Genomic DNA, 19,000 nt, shown 5'->3' on the forward strand with positions numbered 1-19,000 from the left:
GACCTTCATCAGAGCAGAACCACGCACGGAGAGCAGACGAGCGGCCAGACACAGCTGTGCGAGCACGAGGCCGCGACATCGCGGCTCCGAGTCTGCCGCTGCGAAATGAACGCCCGAAATGAACCCTCGCGCCGCTGCCCCACAGCACGAAGCTCGCGGCTCCCATCGCAGCTCCCCACCGGCCGCGCACTGCGGGACGCAGCCCCGAGGCTCCCGAACTCCAACCGCTCCCGCACCGGCCTCCGACCCTCCGACCCCGAGCAGCGGCACCGATCGACTGCTGCGTCTTCACCGCGCCCCGCACCCGCTCCACCCCGGCCCCGCAACCTAACCGACACAACGTCTGTCTTTAAAAACCGAGCCGTTTAAAAAGCACCACTACAACCACTACAGGAGGCCTTAAAGCCAAAAACAAGCGGGTCCTCCATCGCCCAACGCTGCTCTGCGCCCAAGGAAAGGGGCAGCACCGCACCGCACCCACCTTCCGCGGAGCCGCAGCTCGGGGCGGCCCAGCACGGAGCCCTGCACGGCGCGCCGATCCGCGAACGGCCTCAGGAGAACAACGCGCAGCCCCGAGAGCGCCGCCGAAGGGCAGCGGGGCGGAGCGATGCCCGGTGCCGCACGGCGCCTTGCGGCGCCCCCCGCCCGCGGCCACCCGCAGGGCCGCACCGCCACCGCACCCAGCCGCGGGGCCACCGTCCCGCCCGCCGCCCCGCCGCAGCTCTCACCTCAGCGCCGCCGCCTCCCGGGCCGCCACAGCCGTTGGAACCGTTGGAGCCGCGCACGCAGCCCCGCCCCGCCGCGATCTCCGCACCTGCAGCCGCGCGCCGCCCCGAGCAGCAGCGCCGAGCCGCACAGCGGGCCGAGAGCAGCCGACAGCGCGCCTGGGAGAGAAGTCCTTTAATGTGACACGGAGAGTAAAAAAAAACAACACAACGAAACCTTCAGGCGGATTCCACCGCGACCGGAAACGGGGTCCCGCTCGGCGCCGAGGGGCACAGAAGGCACGGAGGGGCAGGAGCGGGGCCGCGCTGCAGCGTTCCCTCCCCAGCACCGCGCGCAGCACGAGCCGCTCGCTGCACGGCCGCCTCTCGTCATCAACGACAGCTGAGGAGCGCTGCGCAGCGAGCTGAGCGGGAGCCGTCCTTGGAGCGGCTGCAGCGGGTGAGGAACGAACGCCTCAGCCTTACGGGGACTTCAGAGGAGGGACGGAACCGAACGTACACCAACTAACACTGCTAACGTTGCTGCTTTGTTATTTAAAAAGCGACACAGAAGACATGCAGACACAGACACGCTGCTGCAGGAGCTGCCCTCAGCCTTCCCTCCAGCTCAATAACTGCTATCAACAACGAAACAAAACAGGGGATGCCGGTTTCACGCAGCAGCTGAAGTGCATCAGCTGTAGCGCTCGCTCTGGAATCGGGGAGCGAAATTCCTGGCACTTTCATTCTCCTGGGTGGTGATTAAGTCTATAATAGCTGTCAGTACTGCTGTATCCCTGCATTTAGTGTCGTCCCAGTCCACAGGGTGGGGGTTCTCTATTTTCTCTTGGAGAAGATCATCGAGCTCTTGTCTTAAATTCTGCAGACAGAAGGGTGATAGAAGGAGAGAAAGAGAGAGAGAGAGAGAGAGAGAGAGAGAGAAAGAAAGAGAGCCCATTAGGAAGCACACGGCGTTACCCCAGTAAGCAGAGCCGTCTGCCCTCTCATCCCTACACCTGCTGCTCCCACATTTCATTTCAACATTGCAATCATCAAAAGGCAGCTTTCTAGAACGAGCGTTTTGCCTTTTATGACACAATCACTGCTGGCTTACTCACTCATTAGCTGACTATTTCAGGTCTAAAAGTATTCAGGTTTAGAAAAAAAGAAATCAGGTGCCATTTCTAGGATGTAATACACAGCTGCATTCAGCTCCTCTTCCCACTGGAGAGCATCACTGCCAACTGAAGAGCCCCATCCTCTGATTTCCACATCCATCTGGTTACTTCATGGGCACACAGAGCTTTTGCTACAGAAAACTACAGAAATCACACTCTTCGATTCTCTTCCTGTAAGACATGTTCATAAATCTTTGCCATCTGCCCTCCAACACTTCTCTGAAACCTCCAGAATTTTTCAGCATCCCCCAGACTTTTCAGCAGAGGCTGCACAGCTGAACACCACCTCCTTTCACCACTGCAATAGCAGCACAACCCTCATCCCCATCAGTGCAGCTACTATGCTGAAAACTCAAGGCTACGAATTTGGAGTGCCTGCTCCTAAGGCCAGACACCATGGAGGTCATCACTGCCTGCTTCTGCCCACTTTGTCCCAGGAATTCAGCTGTTCTGAATGCTACTTTTACCACCACTGTTAATGGAATGACCTGGGTTGGAAGGAACTCAAGGATCATGAATCTCCAACCCCCATTTAGTCTGCATTCATACACTTACCTTCAGAAGATAAATTTTGTTTACCTATCATACCTAGAATATTTACTGCGAATACATGAAAAATACTGATCTGTTATACCTCTACAGTGATACAAGGTCTCCAAGGAGAGCTACTGCTACACTGAGATTCCATACACACCATTACTGAACACAGTCACCTTAACTAAGTGTGCTATTCTCGCCGGAGACTGGAAAACTATCCATTCATCCACAGCAATGGTGTCCTGGTCTTTATCCTTCTGAATGGATATGTCTCCTCCAAAGAACAGCAGACAGTATGGAGACACTTCTGTACAATCATACAGGTAGATCTGCAAGAAGACAAAATTTTCCAGTCAGTCTTGAAAGCATCTCAACTGACATCACAGCCATTCAGGAAACTCAAAGCACAATTCTGGCAGATCATTTTTTCAGTCATTCATTGCAGAGCAAACCTGAAGCAACTCAGCTGGAAGAGTTACACCAAATGAAACAGGAGCAAAAATGGTCCCAAATGCAGTCATTTACACAGAGTGAAGAATTGAACTAATTGTCCCGGTGGCAATCAAACAGGAAGAAGAGAGTTCTCAATGCATTTGGGTTCTCAGCATATTCAGAAGCATTACATTGGCTGGAAATACAAAATCCACTGTTTTATTTAAAAGCAGAAACAAGCACCTAGCAGAAGCTGGTGCTTCAGTTACTTATGGAACAACCCCACCAGCATTACAGGGAACAGACCCTGAGGGAGCATCAAACACATGGCCTGAAAGAGGAAAGCTTCAAACAGAGCTGCTCCATACCTTCTGGGCCACAGTAAGAGGCACTGTTCAATACTCCCTCCATCTCAATTGAGCCTCATTAAAGAGCTACATAAATCAAATTACACAAACATAAACCTCCACGTACACTGCTAGTTCTCATCTTCAAGTGGTACACCAGCCAGTTGTAATGGAACTCTGTTTCTTCCACATTAACAGATTTAGGATGAATATTCACTGTTCCATCTGTCTTGGTGCAAACTTTCACCCTTAAAAAAAAAAGAAGATAAAAAAGAAGATATTGACAGCTCAGCAGAACCAGCCTGTCCAGCAAAGGGGTGAGTGCAACAAATCTTGTGTTTGCTGGATCTCAGAGTTGAATCTTCCCTGCAGCTGGTTCATACCCAGCTCCACCACGTGGCAACATGCAAAGACACAGCAACTTCCATCAGACTGGTAAACCTTCTGTTAAGTGCATCGTTAAGGTAATTTTAAGCACACCCTTCTCAGTTTAAAATGGAGAAGTAACCGACCAGAGGTAGTGCCAGCTGCAGACAGAACTAAATTAGGCAGAACTCTGACCACCTACACTTATATTTACTATGGAAAAAAATCACTAATTTTTGTTTTGTTTTTAATTCCAGGCACAGTGACTGCTCTTAAGTTTGCTGTTTCTGCATTACTTGCTCAGAAAGCTGATCCAAATGTTCAACCCTTCACTCTGTCTTAAATCATGTTCATGAGAGCATAGATATCCCTTCTCATAAGTATATATTATTAGGAATAACAGTTATTAAGAATGAAGAGCCTGACAATATGACAAGTGTTAGATGAAAAGACCTGAATTGCTGGGTTCTGTCTTGACAAACAACAAGAGGGGACAGTGTTTCAACTGCTGCTGCAGGTAGAAGAAAATGACAGCATCTCCTTCTCCAGCCGTGTTATCAACATATCTTAGCATCACATACTGTATGATAATGTCACAGCAATTATTTCACATATCAGCCAATATCCAAACAGTCAGACAACATCTCAGTTCCTGTAAGTAAAGATCAGCAATCCTATCTCAGATCCCTCGCTCTCAAATGAGGTAACCCACACCCATGGAGGATCTGTACAAAGAGATTCATTCATGCATTTTAGCCATTGCTCTGCCTTGCCCCTCTACCTGATACAGAAACTACCTGCAATGCAAACAAAGGTCACACAAATCCTTACATTTTCCTCTTTTTGCTAAAGCTTGGCCGGATCTTTGCAACTTTTGGATACAAGCCAGCACAGATGACAGCTTTGAGCAACTTCTCATTATCTGTAGAAGACAGCAAAGTAAGTAACATGGTTCTGCCAACTGTGAATCTGACTGATCAAAAGCTTTCAGTTTCCCTCATCATTTACCTGAGTTGGTATTGGACTTGGGATCCTTGGGGTCTCTGCTGTTCACAAACCCAGCTGCAAGCAGATGCTCGGCAAATTGTCCTTTCATGTTATGCAGCATCTAGGAAACAACAACAACAACAGTCCCAGAACGATGCTGTGCAAAAACAAAGCAACAACCACCCACCTCTTCCTATTCCCCATCAACATGTTCCTCTTCCCCTGCCCCTAACAGCCAGAATGTTACCTGGAGAGTATTTGGAGACAGGAAATATTCCCAGCAATAGTCTTTCTCAGTTCGGAATCCACGCCGACGAGTCTCTTCCCAGCCCTGGAAATTCAAACCATCTTTCAAAGGAATCTTTTAGGAGAAAATTTACTAACAAAAATTAAACAAATAAAGAGAGCAAAAAACTGGAGGTCAACAAAAATTACATTTTTTTTTCCCCCTCTATGAGACAGAAAGCAGACCTTTCCAACTCTCTGTATTATATTACATACACAGCATTTGAGTAAAGAAACATTTTTGAATGGTGAGAAGTGGAATCTAGTCAAATTTGCCATAAATTTATTTGCTGACATTAGAAGTAGCAACCATTTTTCCACACCATTCATTTAGTGGCCTCCTTGCCCAATGCTACACAGAAAGTCTCCAACACTTCTGAAGTCAGCCCCACCGTACCGCAGAGCACGAGAAGCACTGACTCAGTGACCTCTGAAGGGCTGCCACAGCATACTGAGCTCATCTCTCATCAATCACAGGTTTAGAGCACCAAGATAACCATGAAGTTATGTTTCCAACAGCACATCCATGAGAAATTCGGCTACTGAGGCGGAAAACGAGGCTAGAAGGGTGAAAACTAATTTGGTTTTGTTTTGGTAGAAACCAATAAATACTTGAGAGCACACACAGATCGGATCTTTCCTTAGAATAAAGCTTAAAGCCCAAGTAAAAGCTTCTGAAAGAGAAACATTAAAGCATCCTTACTGTGAAAGCATTCACCACAGTCAGATGATCACTTTTAGTATTCTTCGACAGCTCCTTTCTTCTGGCATCTGCCACTTTCTCTTTGCCCTAAAAACAATTGGAATTTACAAAGTATTCATGACTCACAGGCCATTCCTCCACCCAGTTCTCTTCCCCAGCTTAATGGACATACATAAAGCAATACTTTGTATGCAGCATGCACAGAAAGCAATGCTACTTCCAGTATTCTGCAGGCAAATGTGTAGTAGTACATCACAGTACGTGTGGGCAACCAGTACTGATAAGAAGTGCAATTGACACAGAAGTGAGACTGAAGTGCTCTCACACTACACTGTATCAGTACAGGTATTCTAACATTCTTCAGAGATTCTTAAAATCTCAATTCCTGTTTTAGAAACGTTACCAGAGGAATGACAAAAGGGTCTTTGAAGCTAAGGCTTGCTGCAATCGTAAGTACTGGATCCAAGCAACAGAACAAAGCTCCAAAGAGGATCATTTTTCCAATATGTGGTTCAACTGGTAACCGTGCCAGATGTACGCCGAGCGGAGTCAGCTCCTCCTGCCTGTCCAAAGCGTTCTGTCAGAAAGGAAAACAAAGTATTACTGAGATTTGAGGTTGGAGGATTTCCCTGAAACAATCATTGGAAAACTTAGAAAACAAAGGAAAGCCTAGTATCTGGAGAAGGCAGCTGGCTTTAATAAGGGGGTAGAGGCAGGAAAATGACCATGAGTGATGCAGAAGTGGAAACGTTCAAGAGATACAATGAAAGAGCAACCGCCTTTAATTGTGTTTCACGTGGTTACTGGTCAGTGTCCTTCTGTACAGAAGTATGAAGACTGATTAACATTTGAGTGCCCTCCTGTTCTTTTGGCCAAGCATGTTTTCCCAGATCCATACCTTTCTGTTCCTATCACTTCTGGTTTTTATTTCTTTTGCTACTCACACAGCCTTGGCAGGGCAAGGAACCAGTAACATGAACACGTCATTGATCTCTCCCTCCCCATCATCCAAAAGCACACTCACAGATGAGACCTTTCTCTTATTTGCCCACAGAAAACACGCCTCCAACTCTCCACTGAACTGGCTGGAACTCTTGATACAATCACACACGAGCAGGGTTTTACAGAACTACCCAGGTAAGTGTCTGTAGGGAATCTAAATAAAAGTTGTGCCAAGCATTTTCAGCAATTCAGGAACTGCTTAATCCTGGAAGTTTATGTGCTGCTTGATGTGAAACCGCCTTCTCCGTTCAGTCAGGATGGCAGAACACTGTACAGTCTGAAGATATAAAGGGTCTGCATAATGTAGTGTTTCAAATGTCTGGACCTTGTGCAGCCAGAATAATCTTCCTACCAAACACCAAAAGTAACAATTTTCCTTGCATGCATGAAACAGGATGTTAATTAATACTTTACCAGCTCCATCAGATGATTAATGGCCAGCATTACAGCATCACGAGATGGTGGATCCATGAGTTTACTCAGAAAATAAGCAATTCCACCAAGCTTTAGAATCTGGAAGAGAGCAAACAGAAACAGCAAACCTGCAGCAACTGGAGAAAGGTGGCTACCTACCTAAAACCAGAACACAGTGACCGTGCTGATTACAAAAGGTGTGAGTAGTTCAGTTTGAATTTAGGATTTTGGTAATTGAGCAAGGGCAAAAATAGAAATGTGTTGGTTGAAAAATCTCACCACATCTCTACTCCTTCACTCAGAATGCACACACAAGGCATTCCTTAGGTATGTGCTGGAATTCAGCATAAACTTGCAAAAAGGAAACCCGTGGCTACCTGAGAAGAATTTTACCCAGAACTGATGTTAAGGAATCCTCCCTTCACTCACTGGCATTTTTACAGAAGCACTTCTGATGAAATGATTTTTTTTTTTTTGAGAAGAAGCACAGTTGAAATTTGCATCAACGCTTCAGCTTTTATTTATCCTAAACAACCATTTCTCTGGGTTTGACTGGGTTCTGCCAAAACTGCTCCAGTTGTCAGCTGAATGCGTTGTTCTGATGGTGTATCAGAGTTCACACTTAAGGACAGCTCTAAGCTCAGAGCTGCAATCATTTAAGCTTTCAACCTTTTATACCAACAGAAAAGCAAACACCTGCAGACACGTATGCCTACCTTGATTTGTAAGCAGAGCTCTTCCAAAGGTGTCCTCAAGATCTCTGGTAACTGATAATCATCCAGCAGGCTGGCACGCAGCCCATTGTACAGATGGTAACAGTGGCCTGGCTGCACTCTGGAATAGATTTAAAGGAAAAAAATGTGTGGGTTTTTCAAGACATTGGGACACCGTGATTGCATTCACCTATACTATAAGCATTCACCTGTAAGTAGTTCTTCAAAACACTCTGAAAATTAGAATGGATTTATTACAGGTGTAACAGTTGCTGCAGCTTCACATATGCAGACCCATCAACAGGGAAACAAAGGCACAACACACAGATCTCACAACTGCTCAAAAGGAACAATGAGAAGAACAGAGAAAAACTGTACGGTGTGTGGAGGAAACAGAAAATACTCCACAAGGAATTCTGAGATGTAGAGAAGCTTCAAACAATAATTTGGTACAGAGCTGAGCAGTGTTAATTTGTAGGCAATTTTAGCTTTAATATATTGTAGCCTCAAAAGTGAGGGCAAATGCTACCAACACAAGTTAATAAACAATAGAACAAGATTTACCATTCTGTGAAAAGAAAGGAAACTCATGATTAGAACACAGCAAAGTTTCATCAGTCTGCTAGGAAAACAATGAAATTGCTCCTCCCATAGCAGTGACAGAGCACTGAGCTGCCTGCTTTGGAGGTGTGGGTAAGCAGGCAGCACCTCCAGCACACACGTGCTTCAAGGCCAGCTGAAAGTTAACATCACCACGTTTCCTAACCAGCCTCCTCCTTACCTTCCTGCTCGACCCTTCCTCTGCTTGGCATTAGCTTTGCTAACCCACTCTGCTGCCATTGTGCTGATGTTGTTCTGTGTGTCAAAGTGGGTTTCCTTGATTTTCCCACCATCTATAACAAACACCACGTCATCTATTGTAATGCTGTTTAAAAATAAAGAGAAAATTAATAACTCTCCAGCTTTGCAAGCTCAACCTACAATTTACAAATCTAGGCTTTCTTTGTCCCCTCCCAAACCACGAGTAGGAAACAAAAATTCTGGTATTGAGCAGGTCATTAATAAGTGCATTACTGAACAGTTCAACAGTAAGCTTGCTCTATTCTGACAGGTCTGGCATGAGTCACCACATGCAGTTTTGAAGCCTGCTGAGGACAGCCAACTCAGCTATCACACACAACAACTGCAGGTCGTATCATCATCCACATTTTGATTTTTTTAGACAATTTTCAGGAGAAAATTCCAGCTTGGTCTTTATTTTGAGACATTTGTGATTTAATAAATGAATGATATGAATCTTTAAAACATACTTTGTGGAATATGAAGCAGGCTTCTGCTTTCATTTGCTGTACCAAACCTACAGGGGCCACACACACACATGTGACTGCTGCTTACCTGGTCTCTGCAATGTTGGTAGCAATCACGATTTTCCTGACTCCTGGTGGGGTCTTCTTGAACACCTGCAATCACCCACAGCCCATTGACATGCTTGGAAAACCAACCACACGCACAATTATTCTTTTCTGTTGTTGTGAAATGTTACTTCACTGTGTAACAGAAGAAACGCCTACCTGAGTCTGGTTAACTGTAGGCATCAAGGAATGCAAAGGGATGATAATAAACCTATCTGAAAATGAGAGGAGAAGATGTGGCGTAAGCACAGGAACTTTAATCATACAGGGCAAAAAATAAAACCAAGAATGCAGAATAGAGAAACTATGCTGCAAATGAATGACTGCTTCCATTTCTTATTCTGAATAATGGCACATGGACTCGTCTGCTTTCTGTTAGCAGTTCAATACATCAGTGTTAAATGCAGGTGATAAATCCTAATGGAGATGCAACTTTAACAAATTAAACACCAGCTATAATGAAATGTGGGGCTGGGAGGGAGGGGGAAATAGACCCTTTTTGTAAGGATGACAACTGCATTGTAAGCTCAAGAGATTGCTCTTAGAATTTGTCTTTTACCAGGACTACCACCACCACATCGCTGCTCGTTTCAACAAAGGGCCAATTCTGAAATGCATTCCTGTTTCAGAACATAAAAACCTGTGAGCTACCTCAATGTTTATCTGTGATTACAAAAATCATCCCATTATTCCACTGAAGCAGCTTGCATTAACCTCTAGAAACCAAAACAAAGCAATGTACCATTAACTACTGAAAAAAACTGTTCTTTTTTTACCCGACTTAAACATGACTTGTGACATCAAGAGATCATGCAGAGAGCTGATGTTGTCCCATCCTGGAAGAAACACTAGAATTGCACCGTCCTGTAGGTAAGTGAGAAAATGAATGGGAAAAGGAGCATGTTAGAATGTTACGTGCTGGGCACAAAACCAAAGAGCTCCTTGCCCACTGATGTATGCCTTTTGCTAAGTGAGATCCCAAACCTCCTCGTTTGGACAACTCCTACAGGTTTAATTTTCTACAAAAAAAAAAAGTGCACTGCACACCTATCTAAGCTTAAGAAACCCAAGTTTCTTTTCAGGCACGTTTTCCCTGCAGTGTTTTAGATGCTGCCATGCAAACATTTGAAGAATCTGAGCTGCAATGAAACAAAAAAGCTAATGTTTGAGTTTTCAAGGGAGAACAAAGCAAGAAACATTAAGTTTATCCACAGCTTCAGGGCTCTATCAGTTGAAATTTCAAATAATCTGACATTCTTAATAACCAAAATTCTTTTCAAGAACTCAGATGAAGTATCAGCTCTTCCATGGCTGGTTTTTTAACAGAGAAATGAATACATAACTCCAGGTTGTATGTTCTACGTAACCTGTGCAAGTTACCTGAGATAACAGAAGTTACTCTTCAAGCACAGAAGCACTCTGATAACAACATGCCTAACAGTATTACTGGACAATCCTTTTTACTGAGACTCTAATTAGGATTCTCAGGCTCAGAACCTGATGTCTTTATATTCCAAGAGCCACTTCCTCTAACACGAACAATAGAGAGAAAGCAGAAATTGAAATTAATACTGCAATTAGGTTACTGCAACTTAAAGATACTAGATTGCTCTAAAGACATTCAAAAGACCTCATATCTATGATGATAAGAATGAAGTTGGTAGTTATTTGTGACAGCCACTGGCCACAATTCAGTTGTATCTTGAAAATACAAAGCTGTGAAACAGAAACATACCTCTTCTTCCAGAACAATGTGTCTGATAAGTGCAGCTATTAGGTCAAGGTCTACCTTGTCATCATCCATCATTTCCAAGGCATCGATAGTACTCGCTGAATACCTGCGGGCAGCAGAAGGAAGCACGTTGGTTCACCCACACCCAGTCATGCACTCACATCCGCTGCAAGGCTCCACAATTACTCATCCATGTACACTGCTGCTGTTCAATTTCTCTTTTCTTCATCTGGAGATACAACACTTGAACAGACAACGTGCTCTCAAGATTCTGTTCAGAACAACCGCTGCCAGGTTAGTCAGCTAAGTTAAAGAACGCCACTGTGACTGCATGAATTTCCCTCCTCCTCATGGATTACGTAGGACCTGTAGCCTGAGCTCCCCCTTCAATTCATGCCTCCCTCTCAGTGAGTGCAGGAAGCACCTCATCTCTTCAGCCCTTCCTTTTCATGAAACCTAACACCAATTAGCAACCTGCTCCACAGACTTGGTTGGGAAAGGGACAAAGAGGTACAAATGGGCAAGTGGACCATGGGATAGAACAGACAGACTGATCACTTGTTTCCTTAGGAGGGAGACAAAACCGAGCCATTATTATTATTATTTTTATCTAGCTGAATACTTAGAATGTCACAAACTGCAGAGGTAAGATAAAACAGGAGGAAACAAAAATGCTGTTCCTGAGATACAATTGCCCCACTACCTAATTAACCAAAGGGGTCAAACACTGGCAAGCAAAAAGAATGTCTCAAGTGGCAAATCTCTGCTGGGTGCTTGAGAGGCAAAACGCTTTAGCTTGGTTTCAAACCACTTGAGAGGCATATTGAAATATTCTGAGGAAAAGTCTTATGGAAGAAAGAACAGCAGCACATTTTGTACTATGCTGATTACAAGAGTGCCATACTGTGAGATCTACCACTGAAAAATGAAAAAAAAACCTGAAGCACAGCAAAGCTGACAAGAAATCAGGAGCAAAGCACAAGCAGCCCAACGCTATGCTGAGGACTGCAATGGGCAATAATAGCAGCAGCAAGTGAACCCGACAGCTGTAAGCTCTCTGAAACCTTGCACAGGCAAAGGAAGGTAGATCTCTGTGACTGGCTAGATCACTCCAGCAGTCAGAGCCAACTGTACTGGCACTTCCATCATTCTCGTCTTCCACAGATCAAGTACTCCATTATTGATGAAAGCACAGTATTAAAATACAGAATAAAATTCTGTTTCTCAGCTGAGAAACAGAAAAACCACAAATAATGTAAGAGAGTAATGTGAGAACAACCTGCCCCGCAGCTGCCTTAAATATTCTGGCCATCGTTCCCTGTAGATTTCTTCTTTTTCTTCTTTTTCTGGCCTGCTTATATGGCCTTGCATGAAGCCTTTCTTCCACCGTGGCCGACGGTCTGTGTTTTCCGGAGTGTATCTTTCAAGTTAAAGAACAAGTTTAATTACATTTGAAACTGAAGTCATTTGATCCAGCTGCACAACTGTTTCTTCCAAACTGTGGACAATACACAGTATTTCAGCCATACCAAATAATGAGATAAATGGATACACTTTTCCTGAAAAAATTTACCAATTTTTTAAGATAAATAACAGTGCCATCTCCAGTAAGCATGAGAACAGGGAAAAATAAACAAACAAATCAAAGATTAGCTTATCAGCCTGAAAAATCCACCACACCAAAAGAAAAAGCAGGATTTTTTCCTCCTCAAAGCCAGTGTTCCCAGATTGCTACACTAAAAGCTGCTGATGCCTCTTGAAAGCTTTTCTGCAAGATGATGTCTGCTTTCCAGTGCAATTTTCCTTCTTAAACCAGCTGATTTTTTGGCAGGTTATTCATACTGCAATAATATTCAAAAATACACACCAATAAAATGCCAAAACCAACCAAACTGTGAACTACAGTGGTGTCCAGAAAATACTCTTACCTCAACTTCTCAATTACATCTTCAAGGAGGTATTCCACCACGGGAAAAGTGAACCCAGGTATGTGAATCATTGGACAGTTATCTATTGAGAAAGGTGAAAGTTGTTTTTAAAACAACAAATAAAATGCTGCACTACTGAAGTCCACAGGCATTTTTCACTGTTTTTGCAATATAGTTCCAAGTCTATGGAGTTTTTTTTTGTTGCTTCCCCCCCACCCTTTGAATTCTCACAGAAGATGCTGAACTCAATTCCAAATGAAGTGACTGAACAGAAGCAGCACAGGCAGCACTGCCCTCTCCTGCACGCTCACCTCTTTCCAGCTAGAGAATAAACACTGACATATGAAGAACAAAAGGCTTCACTCTGCTTGCCCACTCATGACTCCTAACACGCAGTAATCACAGTAAATATTCACTACAGAAACACTGTGCAGAGAATTCCTGCAATACGTCTGGGTAACAACAGCAGAAACATCTGCTCCTTATGGAACAGCACTGAGGAAATAAGACCCTCCAGCAGCTGGTGACTATCTGAGAAAAATGAAATCATTAGTTCTGATAAAAAAATCAATCTTGTAACTTGAGCATTAGGTAACAGATGTCTAAATTACTTAAAAGGAACATTCACAGGAAGCATGTCACCTACCAAAATACTCGGAAAACTTCTCTGCATTTAAAGTAGCACTCATCAGGATTACTTTCAGATCCAAGCGAACATTCAAAAGGTCTTTTATAATGCTCATTAAAACATCTGATTGGAGATTTCTTTCGTGAATTTCATCAAGAACTACATGACTAATACTGGACAAATGCCTAAAACAGAAGAACAACATTCAACATTTACTTTCTGCAGTAATAGAAAACAGAGATTGACAGATGTAGTCATTGGTCAAATCATTTGATAATCGTATTCGGTTCCTTATTGAATAGGGAAACTTACTTATCTGACTGGAGCCACTGAAGGACAATTCCTGTGGTGCAGTACAGAATTGAACCTTGTTTCCTTGGTAACCGACTGGAAGAGATACATTAAGAGTTCTTCAGTTCTCTTCTTTATTTTAAAGTACTTCAGAAGCTTAAAATCAAAACGCGGACAGTCATTATGGACACTGAAGCACACCTCACACTTGAACCTGCTCACAGTTCAGCTGGAGGAACAAGGAATAGCCAGCAATGCATCCTTTTGTATGGAGAACAACCACTGCCAGATCTCTGGCTTCCCAAACATCATTCCTACATCCATCTGCTGATCCAAATTCTTACAGTTACCCGAACTCAACACAGACAACAGCTAGAGGCTAAATTCTACAGCACTGTCGTTCTTGATTAAACACTAAGGACAAGTGCAGGTGAGATCAATGAACTAATGCCTTGAGCTCAGACACTGCAAGGACCGAGCTGCTGTGTCCCTCCAGCAGTATTTCCATCAATCTTAAGTGAGGTGTTGTTATTTGCTGAAGTGTTCCATGGCTTTTTTTGCATTACTAATGACTCCAAACACAGTAACTTTAGTTCTGTGGCACTGGGTCTGTGGACTCTCATTAATGAGCCTAACTCTCATTAACTGATCTCAATAAAATTGCTCAGTGCAGCAAATACATAACTTAGCCCAGAAATGTAACTTACAACATTCTTCTTCAGCATTTCATTTTCTCCTTGAAATTCATGGATTAGAGGCATCACTTTTACCTCTATCCATAGCAGGGCCTTGTAGAATATCTTAATAGTTTGGTGCTAACCACTGCTACACAGCTTGACATTCAGAACTGACTTTGCAAATCAACCTCAAACCACTCACTCACATGCAACAGAGAATGTAATACCCACTTGTTGCTAGCTTTCAACCCATTATTCCCTATATCAGCCGTTCAGAGGAACTCCATTTGGAGAAAGTAAGAGAGTAAAAGCACTTGTCTACAGTGAGAACTAATTCTCACTTATTTCTTGCTAGAATAACAATAGATACCACTTCACAAGAAGGAATAAAAATTGCCAAGAGAGCCTCTTCTACCTCTGTAGACGAATCTGGTATCCTGTACTCTTGCCATTACCACATGCTTCCGCCCTTTCAGCTGCAACTCTCTCAGCCACCTTAAAACAAAAAAACAAACGCATTACACATTAAATGTATATGTACCAAAAAAACCAAAAGGCTGAGCTGCAGTTTAACTACTCATCAGTAGGAAATAGCTAGAAACAAGATGCAACACAGACAACAGAAGCCTGAAAAGCACACATTTTCTGAAAGCCAAGTGATTGTTTTCTGTCAGCAACTCAGAAACAGGCTTGCAACCCAAAATATGTTTTAGAGAATTAAGTGTCATATTCTTATTGATAGACTTCTAAGAGGCCTGAAACAACACCACTGTTCATTTCAACTCACAACCTCACCGCCCAGATCCATTAAAAGCACCGTTATAAATCACGACTGAGTCCTGGGACAGGAATGTACACTGCTTGCATTCTAACTCCTACCAGAACGCATGAAATGACACATCAGTGTGTATTAACAGAGCTGCTATTTGCAAGAGTCTAGCAGGACTACTGATAGAAAGCAGTATGAATTGGCTGAATGCCAACCTTGAGCTTTAAGTCCAGCATGATGCCACCTGAGAGTTGATTTGTCTCCTTGAGAGGTGTGCAGTATTTATCTGGTCATTTCCTTCAGATCTTAGCTATAATTAGTCTAGCAGACCATACACTCAGCTAATTAACTTACACTGGCTCCTTATGCCCAGTACAAACTATATTTTCTTTCAAACAGAATGAGACAGTAATTGTATCTCAGAATTACAGGTCAGACACTAAAGAAAACAAACAGCAGCAGCCCCACCTCACAGCACTTACTGAGATAGCACTGATCCTCCTGGGTTGAGTGCAAACAATTCTGCACGTGGAGCCTTTCCCTCGCTCTATGTAATCGTCCAGGATGAACTGTGTCACTTGTGTTGTCTTTCCACAGCCAGTTTCACCACTTATTACAGTCACTCGATTATTGTTTATGAGGTTTACAAGTTCCTGTTTCCAAAAAAAGACAAAATGTTTTTCAGTATTACGATCCACAGCAGACGTCTGAAGTATTTTGGTAAGTCCCTGTTACTGTAACACGACCTTAAAGGAAAACACACGGTAACTAAAGGACAGATATTTTCTGTTTCTATTAATACTGAAGTTTACTTTACACCACACAAAGGTAATTCCTGTACATTTGAACTTCACGTGCGTAAGGCCAACCCACACACCCTCATTTATATGAACAATGCCACCAGTACCGATGAGGCTGAATAAATTCCTGCATATCATGAAGCAACAAACCTCAGAGGCATACTGGAAAAAACTAAAACTCTGGAGGCCTCAGTACCTTCATAGAAGGCAAGAAAGCTTTCCCTCCCACTGGTCCCAGTTACACAAACTTCACATGAGAAATACATCTCCTTTCAATTTAAATACACGCTTACCTGTCTCATCCCATATGAAGGGAGTTTCTCTCGAAATCTCTGAGAAATGAGAAAGTAACAGTTTTAAAATACCACTTCAACACTGAATTGATACAGCAGACTCCAACTATGACCTAGACTAAAGTCAGAAACAACAGGACAAACTCCCCAGCTTAGGCTGAACGGGGCCACCAGACCTGAACTTAATTCCATGCACGTGTTCAATGTCGTTGCACTCAGTAAAAATGTAAAACAGTTCAGCACATAATGAGGTACACACAGCTGGAAGACCCTGAACCATTTTCCCATCTGATGGATGCTAACTACATTTCATTGGGCAGCTCTACATACGGCCATCAGAACAACTTGCACTACATTTTTAAGAGGTATCCCCTCAGAGCCCACGACCCTACTTTTAGCTTTATAAGTAAATACACAAACAAAATTCTTAAAAAAGAAAGCCAGAACTCCCACCCAACTAAATGATATGGACAGTTAAAATGTTGGATTTTAAGCAACCAGAAATCATCACTGACAGTCTGCCTTTTTAATCCCAGTCCTGCTGACACATCCTGTAAATGCCGATGGACTTTTTTTTCTGACAAAGTAGTACCTATTTTCTCCTTAACCTGGGAAAGTACCTGCATTTCAATATATCTAGGATCAGATTTCTTCTTTCTCAAGTCTTCTTTAAGCTGCTCATCTAAATCCGCATCTTGATCACTTTTTTCAAAGAGATATTCCACATCCTGATCAAGAAGTGTTTTCTCCAAGACTGGTCGCCGTTTTACAGGAGCTTTTTCAGCTTTTTCAGCACCTGGTTTCACTTTTGGAGGCTGTTCTGGAGTATGTCTGAAATGAGGGCAGGGAACAGAAACTTCAAAGATTATCCAACGTGTATCTGGCCTCTGAGGAAAGCGCAGGGAGCCGTGCCAAGCAAACCTTATATCTATTGCTGAGAAATTATGCTGACAAGCTATTTGACTCCTAACCTAAAGAGAACGTGACAAATGAATATGATTAAGTCTGAAAACCACCAGTTAACAAAGATTCTACAACAGTATTGAAGGTGTAATGTGTTCTTTACCTGTTGAGGAAGCTAACAAGGCCACAGAACACCTCAGAGAGCTGCCACCCAAAGCACTGTTGAAACTGCTGCTCCATAACTGCGTCTTTCAACCAGGGACTCACCTGCCCCACTCCAGCACATGAACATAACACACAGCTGCTCATTTCACTGATACTGTTTAAAGTCCTTTAAGACAAAGCGTTAAGACTGAGTCCTACCTCACAGAGACCACTAACTTCCCAATGCTGCACAACGTCAGAAAAAGGGAGCCTGACGCCAGCCTAGGAGCGTGCCCGAGGTGCGGGGCTCAGAAGCTCCGGCCACCTGCTGGGTGGGGGTCAATGGCAGGCAGGGCTTTGCGATCCTAAGAGAAAATCTGGAACTCTAAGCTCACAATCAACCCGGCGGAGCCCTTTACAGCAGCGCTCGCCGCCGGCCCCCTCAGGAGGACCGAACACATGGCAAAAACGGAAAGGACCTCCGAGCCCCCGACCTCACCCCGCTCTCCCCCTCTCCCCCTGCGTCCCACGGTGCCGCCAGGCAGCCCGAGGAGCGCCCGGCCGCTCGGCGTGCGGGCAGTTCTCCAGCAATCCGCCGTCCTCGCCGAAGAACGCCGCGAAATCCTTCCCGCCCGCCTCCTTACCCGTCCTCGTCCCCGGACCACCACGACATGGCTTCCTGCTCCTTCTCGGCCCTGGGCTGCACGGCGTTCAGCAGCTGCACGATCTGCTCCTCCCGCCGCTCGTCCATCCGCACCACGGCGCGCTGCGAGAAACGCGGCGGTCAGCGGTCAGCGCGCCCCGCCCGGCAGCGCGCGTTGCTCCCGGCCGCTCCGACGCCCCGCAGAACGCGCGGCCCACCTGCTGCCGGTCCGCCTCCTTGCTCTTCTGGCCCTGCTTCCGCGCGTACCACAGCCCGATCTCGCGGCCCTTGAGGTGGCTGGGATGGCGGCCCCGGCCCCCGCCGCGGCCCCCGTGCCCCCCACCACCGGAGGAGCCGCCATCGCCGCCGCGGCCCCGACCCCGGCCCCAGTCGCGGCGCTGCTCGTAGCTCATGGCCGCCGGCACCCAACGGCGGCACTGCCCGCCTCCTCCGCCGCCTCACTTCCGCCGGCCGCGGGCCCCGCCCCCACCGCGGTCCGCGGGTTCGAGTCCCGGCAGGGCCAGAAGCGCCCCCAGCGAGCCACCCTCGCTGCACGGCACGGCGCCGCCCCCCGGCGGGCAGCACCGCCCGCTTCTATGCAGCGGAAACGGATTGAAGTTGAGGGAGGGAAGATTAAGGTTGGATGTCAGAGGGAAGTTCTGCACTATGAGAGCGGAGAGATGGTGGAACAGCTGCCCAGAGGGGCTGTGATGCCCCGCCCATCCCTGGAGGTGTTCAGGGCCAGTTGGATGCGGCCCCGGGCAGCCTGGGCTGGTGTTAGATACAGAGGTTGGCAGCCTGCCTGCGGCAGGGGGTTGGAGCTTTATGATCCTTGAAGTCCCCTCCAGCCAAGCCACTGCATGATTCTACGATTCACACTGCTCTGCCACACTCCACAGCTCACGCTGCTCTGCAAGGCGTGCTCTCTGGGGTGCTAAATTAAACATTTTAATCTACATCAAACTATTCACAGAATTATTACTCCTTTAACAATAATTAGCGTTCCTTTTGGTGCCTCAAAACACCACTGTGGCACTACGAATGCTTCCCCAATCCCACCTCCTGCTTATTCTGTCCCTCCCAGCCTCCAGCCTGCCCCACAGAAGCTCTCA

General features: G+C 45.2%; 1 protein-coding gene across 1 annotated transcript; it reads right to left on the reverse strand.

Moving 5' to 3' along the window:
* Positions 1 to 1,239: 1,239 nt before the first annotated feature.
* DHX36 (DEAH-box helicase 36) lies at positions 1,240 to 18,301 on the reverse strand. Its single transcript, XM_042881201.1, has 25 exons — positions 18,107 to 18,301; positions 17,890 to 18,011; positions 16,819 to 17,029; positions 16,199 to 16,237; positions 15,588 to 15,758; positions 14,752 to 14,831; positions 13,681 to 13,755; positions 13,387 to 13,553; positions 12,741 to 12,822; positions 12,092 to 12,232; positions 10,816 to 10,918; positions 9,857 to 9,944; positions 9,240 to 9,295; positions 9,064 to 9,128; positions 8,450 to 8,593; positions 7,672 to 7,789; positions 6,956 to 7,054; positions 5,943 to 6,116; positions 5,540 to 5,626; positions 4,799 to 4,882; positions 4,573 to 4,672; positions 4,396 to 4,486; positions 3,326 to 3,446; positions 2,596 to 2,748; positions 1,240 to 1,584 (listed from the first exon to the last, which is right to left on the reverse strand). The coding sequence occupies exons 1-25, from the start codon at positions 18,299 to 18,301 to the stop codon at positions 1,399 to 1,401; spliced, it is 2,952 nt and encodes a 983-aa protein (XP_042737135.1). The 3' UTR covers positions 1,240 to 1,398.
* Positions 18,302 to 19,000: the final 699 nt, after the last annotated feature.

This window comes from Lagopus leucura, unplaced genomic scaffold, assembly GCF_019238085.1.
Source record: "Lagopus leucura isolate 7727_CA_CO unplaced genomic scaffold, USGS_WTPT01 Super-Scaffold_100029, whole genome shotgun sequence".
Classification (NCBI taxonomy): Eukaryota; Metazoa; Chordata; class Aves; order Galliformes; family Phasianidae; genus Lagopus; species Lagopus leucura.